The 27808-nt window shown below is 29.1% G+C and overlaps 1 protein-coding gene across 5 annotated transcripts in view; it reads left to right on the forward strand.

The window, feature by feature from the left end:
* LOC118184950 (protein turtle-like) overlaps nt 1-27808 on the forward strand; it is a 531428-nt gene that overhangs the window by 460890 nt on the left and 42730 nt on the right. For 3 of the 5 annotated variants that reach the window (XM_035354710.2, XM_035354706.2, XM_085811625.1), the window contains exons 7-11: nt 5422-5561; nt 9337-9490; nt 13737-13848; nt 17452-17630; nt 20315-20410. In XM_035354710.2, coding sequence (XP_035210601.1) covers nt 5422-5561; nt 9337-9490; nt 13737-13848; nt 17452-17630; nt 20315-20410 — 681 coding nt within the window. The remainder of the gene's footprint in view (nt 1-5421; nt 5562-9336; nt 9491-13736; nt 13849-17451; nt 17631-20314; nt 20411-27808) is intronic. The other 2 variants (XM_035354709.2, XM_035354711.2) reach the window with 2 other exon arrangements.

Here is a 27808-nt window from a genome sequence, read left to right on the forward strand (position 1 = left end):
AATTAATAATTATAAAATTATGTACTCATTATAATATATTTATATTAGACATTGTTCTAATTAATAATTATAAAATATCAGTACTATAAATTCAATTGCAAACTTCAAAATTTATATTCAACACAAAGCAACTTATCGCATGAATGTATATTCAGCAATAAACCCCAATAATATGTGAGAATCTTCATTATTTCTTAACTTATGTGTCAAGTAAAATAAATATAAATAAATCATGTTTAAAATTAAAATGTAAATAAATGTAAAAAATAAAATGTAAAATATCCTTCTGTTACATAAAGTAAAATCATTAGATGGAGAAGACATAAATGTGTAATAGCAAAATTATAGCAGTTATGCTAAGCAGAGAGACTACTTTTAACAGGTGTAGTACTGTTTTATAAATTTTTAGTGTTCTAGTGTGTTTACCATCAAATCTAGTAATTTCTTTATTCCAGGTAACAACAATAAAAACCACATTAGGCAGTTAGACATATGAATTTATATCTCACTTTGAGTGCAATAGAAGATGCTTTTAAATCAGTTTTTAGCACTGTGAATCTCTAAATTTAAGGCATATTCTCTCTTCTTCATATTTATTTTGCTAAAATTAGTAAATTTAAAATACTGAATTTGATTTGAAAATCCTGCTCATCTTCTAATTTCCGCAGCAGTAAATAAAATTAAAATTATCATGATCATCTAGGAAGTTCTGTAATTTTTCAAATTAAAGTACATATTCTTCTTATTATTTTGTTACTGCTGATAAAGAGTGACTTTGATTGAAGTGAGTGTTTCAGTACAGCTTTTTCTGCTCATGTCATGTAATTCTAGCATGTGTTGTGGCATAATTTTTGTTTCAGTGCAGTGCTAAGTATGGAGAGCCTGAAATTTCATTTTCATTACATAAGCGTTTTTATTTAAAAATGGAAAGAAGTGCTAGTCAGACTGTTCATCTAATTTGTGGTAGATATGGACAAAGGGCTGTTTCTAATAAGACAGTAGTTTGAAGGTCATTTGAGAAGTTTAAGCAGGAAAATTTTAGCCTCGAAAATGATGTATGCTCTAGAAGACCGTCCTCTGTAAATAAAGATCTATAAAAAGAAGATATCATTGAAAATCTACATTGTACAGAGAGAACTATCAGAGAGATTAAATATTACAAAAATTATAGTACATTGTCATTTGCAAAAGACTGTGTATGTAAATTACTGCAGTGTATGAGTACAGTATATGATTGTTTGCTGAAGAGAAAAAAGCTGCTGCTTTTTTAAATGGTTCATTACTGGAGATGCAATAAGAATACTATGCAATAATGTTGCAAGAAAAAGATCATGCAGTAAGTCAAAAGAACCTTCTTTAATAACATCCAGAGAGGAGCTGCATCCCAAAAAATTAATACTTTGTGTATGATGGAAATACAAAAGAATTGTACACTATGATTTATTGCCTCCAAATGAGACAATTAATGAAAAAAAAAAAAAAAAATTGTGTTCCCGAATGGCAGTTTTAATGTATGAAATTATAGAATTTTCTTTCATATGGCCTCAAATGAGTGTAAGATAAGTAACTAAGTGTAGTGTTAAATATTAAGCTGCACAAAAATATATGCAAAATGCAGATTTAATTTAATATTTAGGGTCTTTTTAATTTTTTGTATTTGCTTCTTACTAAAAAAACCTTGCTCTTTGCAGCAACTGACTGACTTAAATTGCGCTAGAAATATTTGGATAAAGAAATTGTTTTACATTTTGAGACAGTTAGCACACATTGTGTTATAATTTACATATTATATTAAGAGATATATAGCAAACTTGTATTGATCTTAAAATTCAGAAAGGAAAGGAGTACTTCGTAAGTCAAAATATCATTCTTGTTTATTTACTTATAATGAATTGATGAAATTCAGTTACTAAAACCTGCTACGAATAAAGTGCATTTAATGTTTTATATACATGCATAAAGAAAAACATGAGAACTTGTAAATTTATTTGAAAAGAACTTGAAAATTTAAATTCTGTGCTATTGCTACAAAGATAAAATTTAATTTAATAGACAATGTAAAAATTTAAATTATCTCATGCGAAATGTGAAGTGAAATTTAGGTAGCAAATGTGTATTATTGTGGAAGTTAATAATTGGAATTTTTAAACAATTAAACTGGAATTGTTAATTAAAATGCAAAACTAAAGAATAAACAAGATAATTAGGTACTTTTCTGTTTTGCCGGCGCAAGCGATAAAGTCGCCAATAATGGTACAGCTGATGCCAAACGAAATATCCTCGCTGGTAATCTTTTACATCTCATTTTCAAAACAAGTCACAGCCATTTCTTATCAGATTGATTGTTTCTTTCAATACTGCCATACAATTACATAGAATTTTTACCAGATAGTTCAATTTTATGCCTTAAGGCCATTCGAGGTAATTAAGTCAATTAGGACGCAATCACAACACTCACATGAAGGCAAAAATATAGAAAAGGCAAAGTCAAAGCTTAAACTCATCAATCCTAATGAGAATGCACTAGCGAAGTAAAGCACTGCAGTTTTACATAATTTCTGAGTAAGCTATTCGTACGAATTGAAATAATTCTTGCATTTAAACTTGTATTCCAAATTAAGATTTAACTTGAAATTAATGTAGATAATTATTGAGAAAACTAGACTTTTGTAGCCTAGTTTACGTGTTAGATCACTTGGGGTCTTGTGATACGAACCGGCGAATCAGGATGTTGAACCGTGAAAGCATAGTAAATTATTAAATTAATGTCTTTTTACAAATTTTTTGTCTTTATTTATTGGCTTTTTACAAAATTTTAAATAATATTAAATTGTTTATGCCTTCAAAATAAAAAATTCTTAGAACTAAAATTTGTTATCATTTTTTATGTGTATATTGTATATTGTTGGCAATAAAGTCTGCTTGGCAAGATTTGCGCTGGCGAAACAGAAAAGTACCGATAATTATTGCTGATTCCATAGAAATATCCCGACTTATCAAGGGGAACTGTAACCTCTCCATAAAACCTTCTGAACTTCTTTAAGATTTAAATCCAGATTTTACAAAATTGAATTAAAATTTAAAATTTGAGTCGGGATTTTATTCTAAAATGCGAAATAGCATAACATGCTACTCGTGAATTGTTGGTGGTTGTATGGGAGAGGTTCTAATTCCCCTTGATATGTCGGGATCTTTCTATGGAATCAGCAATAGCTCTAACTTCATTCTTTAATTTTGCATTTTAATTAACAATTCCAGTTTAATTATTTACAAATTCCAATTTCCACAATAGTACACATTTGGTATCTAACTTTCACTTTCCATTTCATAAGATATATTTTTCATTTTTATATTCTCTATTAAATTATATATATGCATATATATATATATATATATATATGGAGGATTCTAAGCAATGATTATGGTGGTTGCACTGGAATTAAAATACAACATAATTTACTATTATTAAATTTGATAACTCTGGTTTGTTGAGACAGGGAAAATAAGAATTATATAATGATGAAAATATTTTTAATTCATTTTCTTTCTGCATATAATTTATGAAAAAATATTAAACTGGATTAACCTAATACTTAAGCTTTGATCTGAAGGCTTTCTTTCTGAGTATTATTTACAACCTTTTTTGCATAATTTGCCTGTACATAGATGCAGCACATGTATCTTATTATTATGAATTTTCTGCGTATTTGAAGCTTGGTGTCAAGCTGCATATCACAAACATTTGGCAGTATTTGCATTTTAGTTTTTGTCACTGAATATTTTACTGTAATGGAAATCAAAAATGAAGAATATATTTCATGAAATACTGATACGCAGTTTTAGAATATTTTCGATTTTACTATTACATTGTAATTTCAAACAGCTGGGTTTTTTCATGAGCTATAGAAATCAAATAACTGCATTTTTAAAATAGTAACTATTCAGAAAGTAGTTCAAAGAGTAGTTCAAAAATCAGCAAATTTCTGCATTTTTATGATAGGTAAGTTTTGAATGGCCATAACAAGAATAATTTACTTTGTTCTAGAGGATACATAAAAATTTTGAATTCTTTTTGCTACATTTATTGTATTCATTCTTTTATTTCACCACTATCAACTGAATTCTGTAATATAATTTTATTACTTTAATCTTCCATATCAATTTTTGTCCAATAAATGTAGCTTCAAGATATGTTGATTTTAAGTTTATACTATTGGAGACCTTGAAATTATCTATTTATTTATTCCTTTTCTTGCTTAAACAGCTTGCTGTTTATTTATTTTCAGTTTCCACTTGATATAGATTTTCTGTTTTATGACCCTGAAAATGTTTTGAAGAAATATTTTAAATTGGTCAGTAGGAACTGATAAGAACAATTTTTGCTTGATAATTAAAACATTATGAAAAATAAAAAATGTAATTTATTCATTATATTAGAAAGAGCAGCTGTTTTATACATTTATATTTGTTTATATTATATATTTTTATATTTTTTCAACAATAAAAGCTTTCACAACAGAGATCAAAATCAACAATTTACTATGAAATTGTTTCAGAAGTTTGTATTCCTGTAATAAATATCTATAGACATTGATAGATATGACTTTATTGTTGGAATTTTACATCAGCAAGAGTGAAACTGCAAAACTGTAATATATTTGAGGTAAAGAAGTTAGGCATCTTGTTTTTACTTTTAAATACAATGATTCACTGTTTTTAGCATTCTATTTTTTCTCAATAATAAACACCATATCCTCTTTGTGTAATATAAAATAATTTAATGTTTTCACAAATTTAATAAAATGAAAGTTTTTAATAGCTAGACTCTGTTCTTATAAAGATTTTCTTATCTAGGTCCATTTTTAAACAATTTTGTAGAAAGCTTATTGACATGTTATCATTTCAAATGTTACATTTTAAAAATAAAATGAAATGCCAAAGTAATTGTTTAATAAATTAATTAATATAATGAAAAGCTTCTGGATTTCTTTTAAGTCCATCTCAGTTTCAAATCTCTAATCCACTTAATGCATCTCAGTTTCACTGTTTTCAATTGCTTAAATTACTTTTTAATTTCAAGCTTTCTGATTGAGCAGGTAATAATTAATATTTTTTTCAGTGATATTCTGCCTAAAAAACTATACATTAATAGTGAATTCCTTGCAGAGTTGGAAATTATTAATGATGATCATGATTTAAAAAAAAGACTTTTATGTGATTTAGTATATAATATTTAGTTTCATCTTAAGAATTCATGAAATTTTCTTACTCAGATCACTGCTACCTTCTGTTGAAATATCTGAGAACTATTGTATGTATAATTAAATATTTATCCTAACTGCATTTAAAGAGAGTGTGTTACAAAGTGTGTATTTCTAATAAATATATGTTTATATAATAATTTCTCAAATATACTTTCAGAGCCTCCAATGTACACTATGAAACCCAAAGAAATGTATCAAAAGCCTGTTGACAGTGAAATTAAGTTACCATGTGAAGGAATTGGCCAGCCTAAGCCAGCAATAACATGGCGAAGAGTGAGTCCTAACCCAAATTCAATAGTAGGAAACTAGACTTTTTGTGTGCTTCTTTCTACTTATAATATTATTAAAACAATATAGATTATGTTTTATTTATTTATTTTATCCTCTGTGAATATTGTCTCATTTGTTTATACATATACATATTTCATTACTGACTTTTTCCAGTGATCCGTTTTCAATTGCTAATGCAATTTATAGTTTCACATTTTAAAATGTCTTGCATCTATATAAATTTGGCTTTAACATAAAAGTATGATTTTATTAAAAAATTGCATTTGATTTACTGCAAATAACCTGTTCAAAGAATATAAACTGGCTGAAAACATATTACATTAAATATTTTGATCTAGTATTTCACATATAGATTTTTTTCATTTTTGAGAGGTTATTTGTATCTAAAACAGTCTAAAAAAAAGAAGAAAAAAAACATTGCTTATAAATTGTTTAAAAGAAGCAGGAGTATGCTTTTCATTTTGTTAATAATTAAATTGACTTAAAATTTTTATAAATGTAATGGCTTTATATTGAGCAAATTTTTGCATATTTTCTTGACTAATAGGCTATAGTAATATTTTATTAATTGAAACTGGTTCAATCAACTTATTCAAACTTTGTTAAGTTTTTACTCACATCGAGCAAGTAACTAACATTAGCATTCCACAATCTGCGTATCTTTATTAGTCGCTTTTATTTTTTCCATCCAAATGTAATTAAATACATAGCTTTTAGAGAAGTACTTTAAACTATTCATTTTTTAATTAAAAATCAGTATTAAGGGGAAATTATTTCTTTAGATAGATTTCTTTATAGAATTTTGGAGTGCAGTAAAAAGTATCATTAGTTTTCCTTTTTTATAATAGTTTTTGTATGTGATAAAGAATTAATGCTATAAAATATTTTCTACATGTTTGTCTAACATATTAGCTAATACAATCCCTTAACTGTAAACTCAGTGAGATTTTCAAAAGAATTGAATTATTAAGCATTATTGAGGAAAGGCCTTTTCTAGGAGGAGTAAATAGAAACATGTATGAATTATTTTTGTTTCAATATAATACTATATTATGAAATATGAACTACATTTTGTTAGTATTCATTTCTGTTACAGTTAGTTTCATTACAAAGCATAGTCTTATCTTGAAATGTTCTAATTTCATTTAAAATTCTATTATTATTTAAAAATTCTAGAATATGCATACTTATGTTAATGTTTGTGATTGTAAACCTTATTCAATATACTATAAAACACAGCTTCTATATTTTTATAAAAAAATATTTGAGTATTGTGAAAAATAATATATAATATAATAAAATAAAAATATTCAAATAAAATATTTGAATATTAAATAAAATAAATAAATAATATTCAAATATTTGAATATTATAAAAAATAATAATAAATTATAATAAATATCATTTTCACTTGATATCTTTTTTATGAAGGATTTTGAACAAATGATATGCTTTCAAAGTAGTTATTATGCTTATAATCTAATCACTATATTTATTATTATTGCTTTTCTGCTTTGTTAAAGAGCTTTTGTATTAAACAGTGGTTAGTTAAAAAAAAACATTTTTGTAGCATGAAAAAAGAAACCTCTGTATACATATACCCTGCTTTATTAACAAAGCTAGTTTTATATCACTTTGCTTCTATGATAAACTTATATTAATGACTGTTTCAGTTTACAAACAAGAGTTTCACTTTTAACAAAAAATAAATAAATAAATAAAAAAGAGGATGAAAAGCAAAAATATCATTAAGGTGCTTGTTAAAGTAATTATTGCATAAAAAACATAATTTTAAATGTAACTATTTTGGGTTAACTCAGCTTTCGGTTAGTTTTACATCATTGATGAATTATTGCAGTAGAATAAAATGCATGTTTCTAAGATAAGTATTTTACCATATTTCAAGAATTTTTCATGAGCAAAAGCATACAATAAAACTGACTTCTGATAAGGTAGGCACACATAGAAATGATAGATATTTTTACTTAATGCAAATGGTTATGAAATGATTTTCATGCCTTCTCTCCTGTAAATTAGCCTTTTATGCTTTTCCCTGTTGAATTTCCATCCATTTAGTTTGGCACATTATAGTAACTGCCCTCCATATATTGTACTGTATTCTGACTTTCAGTAGGTAAACTATATTACATTATTTCTATTTTACATAATCTATGTATTTATCACATCATTTCTGCTTTTAGAATTTTTATTATAATTTGATAGTTTGATAAGATGTTTTTTTTGGGGGGGGGATAAAGACTGGGAATCATTCAAAACATTTTTTAGATATAAATTCATAAGAACTTTCTTTTTCATTTTGTGGCTTTGAAGGCATATGAAAGGTTTCCCAGGAATATTCTTCTTTCTTTAAGCAGAAGAAACCTGTATTCATAATATTATTATTAATGATTAACCTTTATCCATTCCAAAGATTCATTATTTATATTGACAATTTATAATTTGTGTGTCGTATGTCAAATTTTGCAAGTCAATGTTCTAGATGCTTAAAAAATAAGTCATTTTGTGAACACTGTAAGTCTATACTGTAATGTTATTTATTAGGCTTTATTTTCATTAATTATTGTATATTGGCCATTTCAAGATCATGAACATGCTTATAATTTTAAGCATTAAGAATCTTATTTTAAGAAGTTTCAATAATAGTGTTTTTCAAAAATTACAGAAGTATTATACATTAATATTATTGAAAATTATGTTTTATTAATAGAGCTACAGTAGTAAATCTGCATGAGAAAGCTCATTTTTTAATGAATGCTTTCTATATTTATTGATTGTTTTTGTTACAAATCTGTTGAAATACTTGCTACACCATTTTATAAGTATGTATATTCCAGACATATATATATTATAGAAACTCAGATTAATTCTCAAATATTCATTTACATTCAGGTAATAGAGTTAAGTAATATTTAATTCAATTGATTTCATCTGTGGCCGAATGATATTTCACGCTGTAACTTTTTCCAGCTAGAAGTTCAGTAATATCCTTTAGGAGAAACAATCTAATGCAATTTCTAAAGTTAAGTGCAATTGTGTAGTCCTTAATTTATGTACATTTTTCTAATTTCATTTAAATTTATTTTCCACTTGAAAATTATTTAACATCCTCAAGAAGATTTTGTTGATATTTTTATAACTGGTCAAAAAATTTGACCACATGATTAAAAAGTACATATTTTAACTGTGGCATTTCGCGTTATAACTAAGAAATCGTAAGGGAGTGTGTATTTCTTTAATAATAGGATTTATCAATGTCCACCTTACCAAAAAGATGCAAAGTATATAATTTTAAGTCAAATAAAATCATAAATTTATTAGTGAAATAAGTTTTGTTCAATTCTTACACAAGTTTATTTTCTATGAAATGTGACTTTCCAAATTATAATGCATAATTTTAAATAAGAGAATGTATACTATTTAATCTGCAACTTATTATAATTTTGAATTTTAAAATAATGTTTAAAATAACTGGGTAATTATCTGGGTGATTAATTATATGGGTTTAATAACTGAATAAATATTACTTCTGTTTTTAAAGGAAATGTGTTCTTTGAATTTTATTGTGGTATTATATGTATGTTAACAGAAGAGAAACATGCCAAGTAAAACATAAAATCATTAATACAACAACCTTGAGTTGGCCAAATTCAAGGTTAATCAACTAAAACTATGTCAAACTTAAGGTTGTTGCATTACTGATTTTATATGTGTATGTTGTTCTATTTTTTGGTCAATAACTATAGAGCATGTAACTTTATAGGCTGATGGATCAAAACTACCAAGAGAGAGAGCTATGATAAGAGGGGGCAATTTAACTATACGAGGCTTAAAGAAAGAAGATCATGGTCGATATGAATGTGTACTTGAAAATGAAATTGCCACCTTAGTCACAAGTACTCTTCTCCTTGTTGAAAGTAAGCAATGACTGAATTTTTAGAATTTAATTTTAGTAGTATATTCATATATGTTTATAATGTGTCATAGTTAGCTTGCAAAGATTTGAGAAGAGGTGCTTGATGGTGAATAGTTAAGTTGCTGCTTTGAAAGATAATTGAAGTTATGTTATTTTGCTGTCAGAAATTGACAAAATATTGCTTTAAACAAGCTGGAATTACATTATTGTTTCATTTCTTTTATGCTGAATAATTAAAAGGTATTTTATGCAATTGGAATAATTATTTAGTTATAAAACTAACAGTTTGTCTCACTTAAAAGATAAAATAGTATTCATTTTATTAGCAATCCATCCATTAGAAGCTCTCCTGAGTTCATGGACATTGTCTAGCTTTCTGCAAACAAGCATCTGTCTGTTTTTCTGCTGTGCTATCATGCACATTTTTGAAATCATTGTCGTCAAATGCATAGTTTTATTTTTCCTTTAAAAAAATAAATTGACATTTTCTTCATACAAGAACATCTATAGGTTATAGTATAATTTAAATTTATAAAATCATTTTCATGTGGCATCCTAAAAAATATTCTGTTGTTGGAAAACTAATTTATCAACTCAAGCTTCCAGTATTTTTACAGCTTTCAAGTAACTTTTAAAGTGTTAATACATTTTTGTTGTTTTTATTCAAAATTGAATATTTGGTTTGATCAACATATGATGATCTAAGATGGGTGAATAAATATAATGGGATAGAAAATGAATACAATTAATTTTTACTATAATATTATTTCAATAATTACAGTTTGAAAATCATCCAACATTTGCTTATATTTGCTTAGTGTTCTGAATTTGTATGTTTTAAATGTTTTGAAAAAAAAAAACACAGTTTTTTAAGTAGTACAAGTTCAGTACAAAGTGATCTGAATTGTTATTAATAGGTTCTTTGCAGCAGTCTACTGAGCATTTTTTATAATTATAAATGCAAGCCAAGCAAAGCTGCAGAAAGATGTGAAGCTATGTTTCTTCGGGGTGGCAAACATTAAAGTAATTGTAATAAACGGCTCTACTCTTATATGCGCCCTAAGATCACCAAATGTGGCGATATGTGTTCTGCACTAGTTTTTGGCACGATTGCATGTTGTATGCCAACCCTTTTGATGTTGAAAACTGTTTTGCTGGAGTGGTTTAATTGCTCATTGGTTCATGTCGTGCATGTTTTGAAATGGCCTATGTTGCAATGAGAGACGTGATTGCAAGAGGGTCTGGGAGATTATTTTTAGTGCCTGTGCATGATAGAAGTAAGGAAACGCTGATGCAGTGTATTAAAGAGTGGATTGGACCTTGTATAACTGTTTTTTTGGATGGCTGGAAATCTTACAAGGATTTAGGAAAAGAAGGTTTGAACATTTATTTGTGAACCATAGTATGAATTTTGTGGATAGCGAGTCTGGCTGTCATATAAATACCATAGAGAGTATGTGGTGGCATGTTAAAGCTACGTTCTGTTGTCCGAAGGAGCATCCATTATGGTAAGTGCATTTTATTTTATTGTTTTTATTTCATAGAATGTTATGTTCATTATGGCACCATGAAGTTTCTTGCCAAAAATATTTGACGAGAAATTTGTCACCAAGTGAGGGCGTATATAAGAGCAGTTCCTAATAAACTAGCGCAGAAGCCCTAGTTTATTACAAAATGTGTGGATAATAGAGATTACAAAATGTTTGGATATGAGATACCATCAAACAAAAATATGGAATAATCAGTAACACTATCAAGTTATTAACACTTTTTTCCAGCAGTTTGTTTATTTGAATTGCAGATTTCACATCTGTATGTGCATAATTTGCACTAATGCACTTAATTTTTTTTGGTAAAAATCAAAACAGCCAGTTACAAATTTAGAAAATACATACTACTTTATATTAGATGGAAGCAATGATCATCAAAATGAGCAAATCAAGATTCATTCTTGAATACCTCCACTGATTTTGCACACAAAGGTGTAATGGATCATTTTCTTTTTAATTAATTAAAAAATAGGGAAGAATTTACTAATCAGAATTTTTACTTTGAGGGCCATATAAAATCGGATATTATTTTTGCAGAAACCTCTTCAGCTACTGTGTTAAGACTTTTTAACATAATTCTGCATTTTTTTAAAGTAACTTTGTAACATAAAGTATAAATAGAGAATCAAAGTTTTTTTAATAAAAGTCAACAGCCAGTGAATCCAGCTAGAGAGAGAAACCACTCTAAGACAACTGCATGCACTTCCAAAGAATTTTGGTCATCTGTATGGTCACTTAGATAAGTGATATTTGATGCTGATGTTTGTTTATGTTTTAAGAAATACTGGTCATTTCTAGAAGTAATTTGTATGTGAAAGGTTTTCTATATATATATATATATATATATATATATATATATATATATATATATATATATATATATATATATACAGTATGTGTTACTTGTTTAAAATGTTATCTTAGGTCCATTGTTGCATAAATCTTTATGTAACACGGCCAAGTATTAGTTTTTTAATCTACCCATACGTGTGGTTTCTACAGTTCAATACAAGTTTGATGAAATATGGATATACTTCTTAGACTACAGTATCTATTTTAATGTTGGATTTAATGTTCATATAAGTCCCTATGCTACTCTAGAACTTTTGATATAAATTCTGTATTATATTAGAGCCTTGATTACTTTAAAAATTGAATATTTTTGATAATTTAAACTCACTCTAGCAGGCGAAATTTGTTTAAAAGTGATTTTCACAGTAAGTCAAATTTATTTAGTTTAAAATATTTCATTAAGTTGATATTTTTTAGAATGATACAAAAATTGTTTTCTTTGCAATCTCTTCTTAATAAGCTGAAGTTAAGTACTATTATCTCAAATTATGAAGTTCTTATCTCATATTACCTTTGAAGAATGTTAAAATGAGAGTCGACTTGCATTCTGATAGTTTTCCAAAATAATTCAGTTCTCCATACAAGTAACTGCATTTTTAGTCTTATGAGCATTTTAAAGGATACTGTAATCTATATTTTTATTTGGAATGAAGCAAAATTTTGCTTTTATAACATACTACATTTGCATTTTAAATTTTAAAATAGATGCATTTTCAAAGGAAAGATTGAATTAAAAGATGACATCTTTAAAATATCATTTTTATCATGCTGTTGACATCAACATTTTCATGTAATAAATGTTTAAAGTATAAAGAGGGAAAAAAAGTATATTGTTTAACTTTCATTACCATTTTCCAGTGAGTATGTGACAACTAATTCTTCAACAGAACTAGTACAAGGTTTCATGCTAATATCATTTTATGTAGTATTTTTTCTAATGTAAATGTATAAATAAAATACTAATTTCTTGATTTTAAATTACCAGCATTTCTAATATATAGAAATAATTTTCAATATATATATTTCAATATAGAAATAATAATCTATGTCTTGCTTTGTTAAATGTTATTATACATATATCTCATAGAATTCTAGCTATATTTTACGTGCAGCTTTACCAAAAGTCCTACTGACTTGAGCTTTCAATTACTGGGAACTTTTTCCTATTTATTTTAGTTTTGAATTTAATTTAATAAATTACCACTATAGTTAAGGTAAATCACTAATAAAATATTAGTAACCAGAAACTCTGATAATCTAACTCAAATTTTCATGACTATTTTTTCCCCTTTGTCTTAAGTTATCTGAAAACCATTGTGTATATGAGATAGTGGGTAATTTTGTATGATAAATATCCCCTTATACTGCATAAGTTTCTTTTATAACACTGGGTATATTAAGCAAAATTTGGTCAAAATCTTGCTAATTGTAAGTTTCTAATTACGCAACATTCTTCAGTTTGGGGCTGATCAAAATTTACTATACATAATTCTTTGTGCAAGATTCAGTTTATATAATACTTTCAGAAGTAAAAAATCATTTAATAAACCTCATTTTTCCTCATCGGTTAAAACGTAAAATTGTACTGATGTTAGAGGAGAGCCTTAGAATGTTTAAACTATTAAAAATAAAATATTAATAGTTATTTAAAGCTTTTTTGTAGCTGATTTTTTTTTTTAAAGTCAGTTTTCATATTAAAATTTTTTACATTGATTTAAAAGCTTTGCGCTTAGAAAAAGAACTTATTTTAATTAATAAGATTTAAATTATTTATTCCAGTGATATTTCTCAATACCTGCATAAAAATAAGATTCTTTTTTTTTTTTTTTTTTTTTTTTTTTTTAGGAACTACTCCACATGCTCCAACGAATGTTACTGTAAATACTAGTACAGTTGCTGCTACATTAACTTGGTTACCTGCATATGATGGAGGACATGAACAGACTTATGTCATTTGGTATAAACATTTGGAAAATATTTCATATTTAATTTGTTTACAATTTATGAATATTTAAGAATTTGGATACAATTCCAGTCTTAATAAAAAAAAAGTCAAATTAGTTTAATTTTAAATTAAAGAGAGCATTATTTTTTTTATTTTACTTTTGTGTTCTAAAGCTTTATCCCTGATAGCTACATGGAATTTTATGGCTGACTGCAATTAAAGCAATCTTGTTTAAAGCAGCTTGTAGCATAATTTAATGATCCAAAGGCTGCCAAGCTTTGCAAGAATGCATGGAAACAATAAATTATTTCCAGAATTAATTACATGGAATACTGTATGATATATTAAAAGTAATTTTTAAAGAGACGTAAGCATAAATAATGTACTGTAAATCTTTTCCATGTTCATTTGTGTTTGTTTGCACCCACTGCGGGCATAATTAAAATGGGAGCTGGGCTCGTTGATGATCATCAAAAGGTTAAGAAGTCTACAAACTAAGTCACAGAAAGTCTAGTAAGGTAAATGAGGTTGATATGTAATGATAGATACATGGCTGATCTCTCTGGCTTCCTTGAAATTTGATCAAAGAGTCCCATAAATAATCGGTCTGTTGGATTGATCAGTATCATTATGTCTAAAAATACTTGAATTTATGCTCAAATTTTGAAAGCAATTGTGTAATTATAGTGCAGTAAAACTGTTTACTGTATTTTGATACTACTGTATGATGCATTTAAAGATGGAAAGTCCTGTAATAAATAAAACTGTAAATTAATTATCATGCAATAATTTTGGGTGAAGAAGCGGCTTGATTGCTTTCATTTTAGCCACATTTGTACTCCACATTGTCTTTGTGTATTATGAAACACTCAGCTTCTGTAATCAGATATAAAAATCTCCTTTCTTTTGCAAATGAAAGTTCTTATGGGAAATGAACTATAATGTTTTTAATTAAATTTACTGCATCTGTGATCCATGCTTTAGAAATGTGCATATACATATTATAACAAATATTTCCTTAGTGTAATAATAATTCTTTTAGAATTTTGTAAATATTGCATAACAAACATCCATTAATTTCATCATTGTGACAAGAAAATTACTGAATATTTTAAATTTTACTTTATATCCACTGGTATTTCTTTTTTAAGTCATATTGTTCTGTTCAAATGGTAACTGACTGTCCAACAAAACAAAAAGTAGATTTTTTGTATACTGTCTACAATAGTAGTTGCATCATATGGATCATGATTTTAAAATTCAGGATCAAATGTGTTTTTCAAACCTGTAATTTCTTTTTTCCACTAATAAATTTATGCAAGCAATTTGACAATGGCAATTGATTCACAAATTTTAATGCAGATTTTTAATGTTTGAAAAAAAAATAAAATAAATAGAAATGTTTTCTATGAGTGATTACCCAGAGATTCAGATAAAAATTCAATAATTTTTTGTATTTGATAAAATTGATGGAAACATGTCTCACCTTTTACAGATCAGTGTATTTCATCATATTTAAAAGTAATATATCACTTGATGTTCATGGACTGCTGATATATTTAGAAAAATGTAAATGCATCAAATGAATAGAACATGAATAGAGAATGGATAGACTACAAAATGGAGTATGAATCTGGCTGAATTAACCTATTTCTTTGCATATTTCTCCTCCTCCCCTTTTTTAACTAATTTTATCATTTGAAAATTGAGAGAGGAAAATTATGGAAATAATTTTATTTCTGAAAGGTGTAGTTAAAGTAACAACATAACAAATGAAAAATAGTCATGGATAAACTACAAGTAACTAACACAATATTATTTCTTTAAAAAAAAATCTACATTCCAAAATAAAAATACATAGTAAATTAATAAATCTAATAAAATATCTTCATGTCCACTTTCCTTTGACTTTAATTTTGCCCATTCTTATTGTTGTCTCTGGTCCTCCTTAGGCCTCAAAACATCCATAAATTATTAGAGGAAGTGAATGTGCAGCTAACACAGAAAAACAGTAGACAGAAACATCAGTTCACATTTGCTTTGCTGTGTCTGGTCTGTAGTTGTATTCAGGTAGCATAAATTTCATTAGTTAAAAGGAAAAGGTTTGGCGTGAGCTTCGCAGGTAGATTGTTAAGGTTTGTCTTTGTCAGTAAGATTGAAACAATCACTATATAGCTGAATCTATTTTAAAATTTAGGGAAATTTATTCTTTAAATGCCCTGAGAAAGGGAAAAATTATGGAAATATTATTTAAATGTTTTCAGAACCTGATACGAAAAAGCTAGGGGAAATACACAATGAAATACGGTATCTGAAAAGAATGAAATGTTTTTAGATTATGTGAAGGAGCTGATTTTGTATCATAGGTTCCATGGCTGATGAATAATAAGCCAGCATTGTAGATATAAGTTTAAAAAAAAATATTTTTAGCATGCCAACAATAACTTTTGTTATATATATATATATATATATATATATATATATATTGTATTTTATTTGGGATCAGTTGTTACAAGTTTTGATTTATATTATTACTATTCAAAGTTATATTAAAATTATTATACCTAATTAGCATAATTAAACTGAAAGAATAATAATGAAAAAGAAATGTTTCATTTTAAAATATGCTGTTATTTAAACTGCATATGAATCAGATTTCTTATTACTCTAATAATCTACAGTTTTTTTTAATAAAGTAGATACCATGTTCATGGAATGGCAACAATGCATATACTTCCATAATCTATAAATCTGCTTATCTTTCTACAAAATTTGGTATGAATTATGGTAAATTAACGATAATTTTGTTTATTTTTTTTTTTAATCTGTTATGCTTTTATTATCTTTGTGAACCATACAACAGTACTTTCCAGTATAAGATTCAAAAGTCTTCCATTGGAAATTGAAATAATTTGAATCTGAAATGGTAGTGGTGTTTTAAATTCTTGATTAAATTTTATACCTAGTTACACTAAACTTTCAATTAACCATTTGTAAAATAAACATTATGCATTTTGTAAGAATGCTCTACCATTTGTTATTTTAGCTTTCAATTATTATTCATTGATGATTTTGATTTTATTAGGTTCTTTACACTATTCATTTTAAGGAGCACTGAAAGTTTTTGATTGTCAGTCTTATTGCTATGATTTTAATTTTTAAGACTTTTGTCAAGTTGGTTCCTGAATTCTGATGTTCTCAAACTTTTAAGAAGAAATATAGAATTATAATTTTTGGTACTGGAAAGACAAACATAGCTCACAGTTTTTGAGTGGTTGTTCTCTTCAGAATTTGTGTTCATTTAATTGAAGCAGATGATGAATACTTTGATATTAAACTTGCTCTTTTAAAAAAGAAGAGAAAACAAAAGCACAGAAAAAATGTGCTCTGAAGAAAATATTCGTTTTTATTTTATTTGTTTTTTCTTTTTGTTTAAAAACATATTTGCTGGTTTCTATATGAAAGATGTTGTTTGCTCATTTAAAAAAAATAATAATAATGGCTTTACAATGAGTTTTTTAGTTTAGTTTTAAATCCAAAGTCGGAAGTTATTTTTGTGCCGATAATCTTCTCTTCTCTGTAGTCATTAATAACTACATTGTAATTTTTTCGTAGGTACAGGCTTGCTGATCAAGGTGATAGTGATTGGCGAACTATACGAGTGTATCCTGATGGAGCAACTACTTTTACAGTGTATAATTTACAAGCTGATACTGAATATGACTTTCAAGTGCTTTCTAGGAATAAGTTGGGTGATGGAATGTTTAGTCCAATTATAAGGGCGAAAACGAAATGTAAGCTGCTTTCCTTACAATCAACTGATAATCATAAAGCATATTAAAATTTATTTTATGTGAGGAAATGTTTTTCTTAGTTTTTGTGCATACTGTATAAAATATAATAATTATTATTATAATTAAAATTAATTTGTATTATATTACTATTAATATAGTCATGGAGCTTCTGTATACTATTTGAAATATAACACAAAATTTAAGTGACCTTGAGCAAAAATTAGAATACTAGAATGAAAAGTTTTAAACTTAAATATTTTCTTGTAAATGTATACTCATAATCACTGAGTTATCTTCATTATAAAATGTATGAATTTTTTATTCTAGCATAAGGTTGAAGAGTTTCCAAGGAAATAATAAGCCACTAAAGTTGTTTTTTTAATATGTTTAACATTTTAGAGTGACACTTAAAGACTTCATTATAGGTTTAAATTTATTATCTCTTTCAATAATCTTGGTATCTAAAAAACTCGTTTTGGATCTACAACCATCTACTGTTAGAGATAGAGAAAATTCGTGATTCTGACTAAAAGTATACCAAATATAATTTATTTTCAGCACAAAGTATAATTTTAGAGTCTGAATATAAATAAAAGTATTCTAATTATAAGTATACTAAGGTTTTTAGTTTTAATTGCAAGTATAATTAGGTTATTTATTTTCAACACAATAATGTACAGATGTTGTTTGCTTTGAAAACATACACAAAGTAATATTTAAAAATTTTCATTTTTTAGGAATTAAAATTGGTTACAGTGTATATGAGTTTATATTAAGGTTTTTTAATGTAATATTTTTAGAACAGTTCATTAACATATACAACTTATAGTGAAGTATTAGTTGAGAATTCACTTTCAAGAATAAATCATATCGATGAAGCTATTAGATCTAGCAACATGTATGCTGTTAAGAAATATTTTAAAAATAAGAATGGCATATATACAATAACATTATAATATACACATTATTTAATTACTGTTATAGCAACTTTTACTTGCTTATTATAGCAATTAAATAATGAGATTAAATTTTTTAGTCCCCCCCCCTCTCCTGTAAATACACTAGATTGAAATAACATTTCATTTTGAAAAGTCATTTATCACCTGACCAAATAAATTATTTTTATTACTGAGAATTAAGAATCTTTTTTAATGTGCCATTTTACATCATTAACTGAAATGCAATAAATCCAAATGTTATGTATTACACACAACACACTTACACTGTGTATTTAAACATCTCTATTCTTTTTTCCCCCCTGGCTATGAAGAGATTCAATTAATTTTGAAATCTCTTCTTAGAGCCATACCAAAATCAAATTCTGTGAAAATCTTTTATTTTGTTATCTAATTGTGCTATTGCTTGTATTTGTGCATGAGGATTATATTTCAAATAATATACGTCAATGTAAGTTTCACAGTTTTCATTTATTTATAAAAAGATATGGTCTCATCAGTCTGTATGTGTGCATGCATATAAAATTAAACATGGATATTATAAAATGTAAAAACAATCGTTACTTTTGGAAAGTTTATATGATTGAACTTGCATAAATGATTGCAGTTTTAGCTAATTTGGATTAACTTTTAACATTTTTTGGTGCAGAATATCTGTAGCTTATTTTTTAATATTTTGAAATAAGTATTTATTGCTGTCAGAATAAAAAGTGTTGTCAGTTGAGGTAAATATTTCTAGTGAGCTTCATGCACAAAGCAATCCATTGAAATAAATGTATAGCTGTATTTATTACCTCAAATGTTTGGTTTTGCCATTTTGAATAGCTCATTTTAAACATTAGAGTTTAAGTTCTATATCTTTCATTTCTGGGGACCAGTACTTAAACTACACCTGCTACAAACACTAGCTTAACTATATCAGTATTTAACAGAAAACTGAATGCTAAGTTCAAATTGCAGTTTCTTTTTAACCTTATGATTTTTCACTTTTTTTTTTTTTTTTTTTTCTTCTTAACTTCTTTAAAAGTAAACTCTTTGAGGTTTTCAAATTGTCATCTGAAGTTTTAAGTATGTAATTTTTTCCTCCTGTTATGTTTTAATTACATTGTCAGGCCATTTGAAGGACAAATAACTTAGCAATATGACTTTAATCTTAGTGCTAAGACATTTGTAATCCATATAGCCTGACAAATAATCAGTTCTCAAAACTGTTGCCATTTGATATTCCATTTCTTCAAAACAATATATTAGTACTTAGCTAACTAAGCAATTCAAAAGTAATATGCATATTTTTTAATAATTAATGTCTTTATTTTGTCTATATTTTATTACCTATGTTTTTCTTGTAATAATATCTCAAATAACTCTAATTCATGTATTTTTATGTATTCAGTTGTAATTTTTCTTAATATTTTACCGTAGTTGTTCTGACTAAAAGAAGTATCTAATGTCATATCTCGTTTAACTTGGTATAAAATATTTCTGTTCACAGTGCTTGGTGATATATTTATTATATCTTACCTGAGACATTATTAATATATTTATTTTTAATAATGTCTCAGGTAAAATATAATAAATCTATTGTTAGTTTCAGGCATTATTAATTATGTCCGTAAGAATCACTTTCTTTACTTTCTTCTCTTTTTCAAGCACTGTATGATATAATTTGCATGGACATTTTAACTGCTTTCATCTTCTTGACTCTGTTGCTTCTAAATAAACTTTCAGCTGCTGACTATGTTGGTGGCAGTATTTCTTCTACGGAAACTGTTGGTGTTACATTTACTTCGATAGGAGAAAAATCTTCTGGCAACTCCGGCCCTGGTAATTTCCATCTACATTTTCACTTCTTTTTCTTCCTTCTTAATCTTTTATTTCATCAGGATAACTCTTTAAATGCTAATGTACTTGTAAATTTTTAACTTGTAAAATATAATATAGGAATGTAACAAATTTTTAACAATGTAAAAACTAATTAAAAATATATTGCATTTCGCAAGCAGTTCAAAATATCATTCAAAAATATCACAAGCTATTTCATAAATTTGTACCAAATATGTGTATATGTAATTATTATTTTTCAAAATTTGTTGTTGTGGTTACTTATGCTCACTTGTCTAACATAGACAGCCCAAGCCCACGAAATACATCGTGGCAAGAAGCGCAAGATTATGTCTGTCGTTGGCCACAGCCTTGAGCACCATTGAGGTGACAGTGCGATTTAGCTCAATTCCGCCCCCAATTTTGATGAAGACCATCCCAAGGGGGATGGGGACGAGAGCCTCACACCCCTCTCCCCTTCCACCAAACCACATGAGAGGACTTTCGGCTCGCTGCATATTTGGAGTGCCGCCATACCGCACTGACACTATACATCTACAAACATCTATGCCTTCTCTGGGATTTGAACACGGGCCCTTCGGCACGGCAGTCAGCAACGCTAACCACTATACCAGTTGGGCGGCTGAATTGAAATAATAGATACCAATTCAATAGCAATCACTTTAGAGTGGCATAGGCAAATAAGATTTAAAAAAATGCCTTATAGTTGCATAATTTATTTTTACATATTTTTAAAAACTGAATAATGTAAATAATTTTAAATCAAAAATAAAATTAAACAATAATTCTAATCTAATATATCTTTTCCTCATATTAATGAAAATTATTTTGCATTTTAATAATATTATTTTAACAAAGTTCTGCTCTGTTATATAGAGATACATTGTAATCCCTGGACTTATAGAATATGATGATTTTTTTAAATTTTTAATGGTAAACTCTTTTTCAAGGTGTTAGACTGTAATCAGAAGTCTGAGACTGCAAATTTCATGTCCTCCCTTCCATAATTAAATAGAAAGAAAATAATGTGATTTATTTCAAACCTAAATCTGCAGTTAATAATAAATAATTAGTCAAACAATCTTGTCACAAGAATAAAACCTGCAATGCTGAATAAAAGATGTGTTTTCTATCCTTCATAAAAATATTCTTAGCATATATAATATTTAAACAATTCATTTAAAATGTAGAAATGTATGTTTTGACTTTATCACTGAAAGAAGCTAGTAATGAAAAGCAAACATATGCTTTCTGACAAAGGACATGTAATATAAATAGGTTCCCACTTATTATATTAGATTTCTATGTTTGCAGACTGTTGAGAATTGTTACCTATTCTTTTAATATCAGCTAATTTTTCAGCTTGTTTAACTTTTGCATCAAATTAAACATTTAACTATGCTAATTTAAAAAAGTGCAGTGAAATATGTTTAACGTGAAAACACTTACGACAAAATATTGGTTAACACGAAATAATACGACGGTCCCAACAAACTACTATATATTTTCATGAATTTTGTTTCTCTTAACACGAAAAGATATCCTCTGTGGGATTGAACAAAATACGGAAAAACTAGCTTCGCAGATGAGATTTAAGAGAGGTGTGAAATGAAAGAGGGATGGTTTCACATGTTTCATAGAAGGCTAACTTTGCTTTAAAATATTTTGCGACACGAGCCACTTTTGTTTATCTAAGCTACTTTCACCTTCCACCCCTACAAACGCCATACAAACTTCTCATCTCTCATCAGTTGGCTTTGGAATTCGGTGATGAGTACATTGCAGTGTGAGTAAAAATCTATGAGTTTGGTTCATATGTTGCACTCTGCATTGTCTCTGTCTCTTTATATGTTGCACTCTGCATGGAATTCAGTGACTCCAAGGATGAATAAAAATTATTTTCGACATTCACAATTCTCAAAAGTATCAGATTCTTTGGCGCCAAAAGCAATGGGGAATAAGGATATTGAAACTGAGCCGACAGTTAATGAAATTGTTTGAGAAAGTTTCTGTATTATTGGACTGTTCTACTGTATTATCGGAAGAATCCATTGCAGTAGTTGATGATAATATGTATGCAGCCCCAATTATGGCAGACAAATACATTTTGGAGTTTATTCAAAGCTAAAAAAATATCACTGATGCAGATTCCGACGACGAAAATAAAATGAATGATGCAGCTCCTGTTTCCATGTCATCCAAAATGAAGAGCATCATGAAAAGTATGGGCAGTTATTTAGACGCACATTCCAGTGATGAAATGAATAACAAAATGGGTGACATTGAACAATTTGATGCTAAAAAAGAATTTTTTCCCAAAACTCAATAAATGTTTTGTTTTTCTTGAGCTTGAAAAATTTTGAATTAATTTTCATTAAATGCTTGTGGATGTTGTTGTTTCATTGATTTTTATTAAATACGTGCATATATACATATCTGTGTAAACAAATGTACTCTAATAAACTTAATTTTGTTGAATATATGTTCCCCCTTCCCAATATCCTTTCACACGAAATTCTTTTAACATGAAAAATATTTCAGTCCCCTCAGTTTCATGTTAAATGATTTTCACTGTATTTAAATTTCTTGATTGTGGTGTAGTGGCCGAAACCGCTATGCTAACCCTGGGTTGTGACATCAGGATCAAAACAAAACACAGCATAAAATTTTTATTGAATGCAAAAAAAAAAAAAAAATGGCTGCATACAATTCTGCATAGAAAAACCTATCTATTTTAAAAATCAAATTCTATACATTTTACGTGCGAGAGCAATTCGTGGCTCTCGAGCTTGCGTTTTTAACATTGCCAACGATTTAATTATTTTAATAAAGACTATTTTAATAACTATTGAAAACGTATTTGTAAGTTTAAAAAAATAATAATTTTCAGCTTATGCTCACGAGACATCCTTGTCCATATAAATCTTCAGTCTCTTCTTCTTTTATGTCACCTTATCACAGCTCCTCCCCTCATAAAGAAATTTTTCTTGACTATGGAAGGAAAAATTCTAAATACATTTCACTGCTTTCAAAACACAAGTGGTAACCATTTAAGTGATAATAGAGAAGCCAGTTACATTACCCTGCACTTATTTTTAGATAACCAAAAATGCAAAAATACAACAAAAAGATTTAAATTTTGAATCTACACAAAGTACCTTTTCAGTTTACAAAATGCTAATACTTAAACATTTGATTCTAATCATTTTGAAAATGAAACACACTATGCAAACAAATTTGAATATACACAAATATAATTCCAAAACTCTACAAAAATCATTTTCACCCATTTTCATTACTTTTTTCCTTACTTTATATCCACTAGTGATATTCAGTCACTGGACTAGGGCACGACTCAAGCCATCTGCATTACCGTGTAATTTGCCTGGCCTATGAACAATTTCAAAGTTATACTGTTGGAGACACAATGCCCAGCGAGTCAAACGAGAATTTGATCCCATCATTTTGTTTAAAAAAGTCAACGGATTATGATCCGTCTGGATCTTGAATTTTTGTCCGTCTATGTAATGACTTAGTTTCTTCAATTCATAAATAATGGCCGCTAGTTCTCTTTCAATGGTGCTATAATTTCGCTCCGCTTTAGTAAACTTTTTGCTAAGATACAGTATAGGGTGTTCCTCCCCATCCTGAATTTGAGACAACACAATACCCGCACCATATAAGCTGGCATCAGTCGGCACAATAAATTCTTTAGAATAATCTGGTGCAAATAAAACCGGACTTTTTACTAGTTTGGTCTTCAGTTTATTGAAAGCCTCGTCGCACTCTTTTGTCCAAATCACTTTTTCTTTTTTGTTTTTGCCCTTCAAAGCGTCTGCCAAAGGTGCCGCAATACTGGTGTAGTCTTTTATGTACCTTGCATAGTAGCCCACAGTACCAAGGTAGCTACGTATCTGTGTTTTAGTAGTGGGGATCGTAAAATCTCTGATTGCTTGAATCTTGGCCTCACTAGGCGACCTTTTCCCAGATCCTACTTCATGAACCAGAAATTTCACATGGTCTTGTGCGAATTTGCATTTCGAGGGCTTAACAGTCAATTTAGCCTCCTGAAGGCGACCTAAAACCACATCCAAATCCTTCATATGCCTGTCCCAAGTCGGCGAAAAGACTGCAATGTCGTCAATATATGGTAGAACAAAATTGTCCAGCCCTCCTAAAACTTGAGCGATCAATTTACAAAAGTAGAAAGGCGCATTTAAAAGCCCAAACATCATTTTCTTCGGGATGAAAGATCCAAAAGGTGTCACAAATGCGGCATACCTCCGTGCACACTCTGTGAGTGGTATCTGGAAGTATCCTTTGGTTAGATCCATGATTGTGATAAATGGAGCTGCGCTGACTTTTTCTACCACTTCTTCAATATTGGGAAGAGGGAAAAATTCGGTCATAGTTTTTGAATTTAATTTTCTGTAGTCTATACAAGGACGAGGATCTTTACCTGGGACCTCTACTAAGATCATAGGCGAAGCATAATCAAATTGCCCGACTTCTATGACTTCTAACTCAAGCAATGCCTAATTTCTTCTTTTAGGATGTCGGTTTGTCTCGCCGACATTCGGTAAGGCCTGACTCTAACCGGAGTCTCATCCAACAATTTAATATCCATTTCAAACAAAAACGTACAGCCGGGGTCGGACGAAAACACCGCTCCGTACTTCCTTATAACTTCTTGGAATTTTCCTATTTCCTCTGCCGAAGCTCTTTCTTCTAGCTTACTATCTCCAACTATTTTCCAAAAATCTACCTGAGTTGGATCAGCCAAGGGATAAGGAATATCCACTTCTCCCTCAATATCTTCCATGACCTCCTCTATCACAAGATTCACAAACTCGGGGCGCTGATAATAAGGTTTCATCAAATTTACGTGATAAATGGTATCACTGCTACGCTTACCTGGAATCTCTACCGTATAATCGGTTTCGGAAATCACACTAGTTACTTTACCTGGCCCTATCCAGTTCAGAGCCATTTTGTGTGGTTTAGACGTGGCTAAAACAAGCACGAGATCTCCGACCTTAAACCTTCTCGTAACAGCGTTGCGAACATACCAGAGTTTCCTTTTACTCTGACACTCTTTCATCCTCTCTCGAGCCAGCTCCTGACACTTCTTTAATCTGTTTATTAAGTCTAGAACATACTCGACCACAGTGGGGTCTGAACTTTCTTCCTCTAGCCAGTTTTCATACACAATCGTTTGAGGCATTCTCAAATTTTTTCCATGTACTAACTCGCAGGGACTAAAACCTGTGCTCTCATGGCTAACAGTTCTGAGGGCGAACAGAGCACATGGCAAACATTCTTCCCAGTCCTTCCCGCTTTCCAAGCACAAAGCCTTCGATACCCTTTTCAAGGTGGAATGCAACCTTTCAACAGAATTGCTTTGAGGGTGACACACAGAAGAATGATACACTTTAATTCCGAACTTGCTAAAAAAACTCAGATGTAAGTTCACTGGTAAACGATTTACCCAAATCACACTGAATTTCCTTAGGGTAACCTGATCTAGAAAAGATTTGTATCAAGGCTTGAATCACACATTTAGAGTTTAAATTCTGTACAGGAATGGCATCTGGATATTTGGAAGCAACACAAATAGACGTAATTAAGTATTTATTTTCACACGAACTAGGGATCAGAGGTCCTACTGCATCAATATTTAATCTGCTAAATACTTCTGATATAACAGACACAATCTTCATAGGGGCTTTCTTTTTATCCTCATTGTGACCTACACGCTGACAAATATCGCACGTCCTCACAAATTCTTCAATTTCCTGGTAGCAATTAGGCCAGAAATAGTGTGTCAAAACTCTATCCTTGGTTTTTGTTACCCCTAAATGACCAGAGATTTACTCGTGGCATAACTTCAAGATCCCTTTCCTAAAAACGAGAGACACACACAGCTGACGCTTATCTTCCCCTTTTTTAGAACTTGCCACTCTGAATAGTCTTTCCTTGACTATTATAAACTCTTTTTCATTTTCGCTTTCCCCTTTCTTCCACAGGGTCGCTAAACTAGCGCAAGTTTTTTGTGCTTCCAAGAATTCTGCTGGCGAAACATCCGCAAAGATAGACCTTTCTTCTAAACTGATGTCTGCAATTTTAATTGCCTCCTCCGTATTACTGGTTAAATTCCTTTCTTCCGAATGCTCATTATTGACGGCCCTTTCATTTTCTATCTCTTTCTTTTCTTCCAATCTGGAATCTAAGTCTTTTGCACTCGCTCTCTCTAAACTCCTGCGCGCATGCGTCTGACTATGAGTCTCCAAAACATTCAGAAGAACCGGTTGTTCCCTAATTTCCTCAATCAACTGTGCAGTTTTATTCCCTAACAAATAGTACTCTTTATCTAACTCTACCGGAGTAACCGCTGCCTTTGTGGTCACCACACCAAAATCACCTTCAATGGTGACTTTCGCCAAAGGTAAACATTTACATTCTGTGTCCAAAGGCTGTTTCACCCATACAGTTTCCCCTAATAAGTCATTAGTATTAATCCAAGTACTATTACACAGATCTATACCAGCTCCAGTATCTCTCAGATATTCTCTCTCTATCCCATTAATTACTGCTTTCTTGAAATACGGCTCAAAACATTTTCCTAAACTTTCCGTTCCTAGATTAGCCTTATTCTTTTCCAGCGAAGGACAGTTAGGTCGGATATGTCCGTCCTTTCCACATTGGTAACACCTTATTTTCTGCTGTTTCTCGAAACCTGCTTCATTGAAAACTTGCTTTTTTTTAGGAGCCTCCACTTTTCTATGCTCCTCTGATTTAATTCTTTGATGGCCACTACTTTTCTGATTATAACTACAGTTAGAATTTACATACCGCTCTCTATCTTTCTCAAATGGTTTCTTTAACCCCGCTCTCTGTTCTAACTTCCTCGTATCTCTTCGCAAAGCCTCATACTTGTCGTATTTCTCTGCTAAAATGGAAGCTGTTTTAAATTCTTCCCAATTGTCTAAGTAGTGCTCTCTTATTTCTAGAGGGACTCGCCGCTTAATTTGCTCAGTGAGCATAAGTTCCTTAAGACTTTCAAAATCTTGAACTTCTACTGAATCCAACCAATTCTCTAAATACACTCTCAATTCATACACTAAATCCACCCATAACATTCCGTTTTTTCTAGAATGTTCTTCAAATTTTGTTTTTAGTGCCCAAGAACTAAGCTTGAATCTCTGCATGAGTAATTTCTTAACATGCTGATAATCATCCCCTTTATCCGCTGGTTCTTTCACTATTAACTGGGCTACATCGTAAGGTAATAAAGGAATTAATAGCGAGACCCAATCAATCTCATTAACGTTCTCTTTTTGAGCTTGTTTCTCAAATAGCATAAAGAATAATGAAATACCT

Source organism: Stegodyphus dumicola, chromosome 2 (assembly GCF_044657685.1).
Source record: "Stegodyphus dumicola isolate Sdum_Otavi_A_Nest chromosome 2, ASM4465768v1".
NCBI lineage: Eukaryota > Metazoa > Arthropoda > Arachnida > Araneae > Eresidae > Stegodyphus > Stegodyphus dumicola.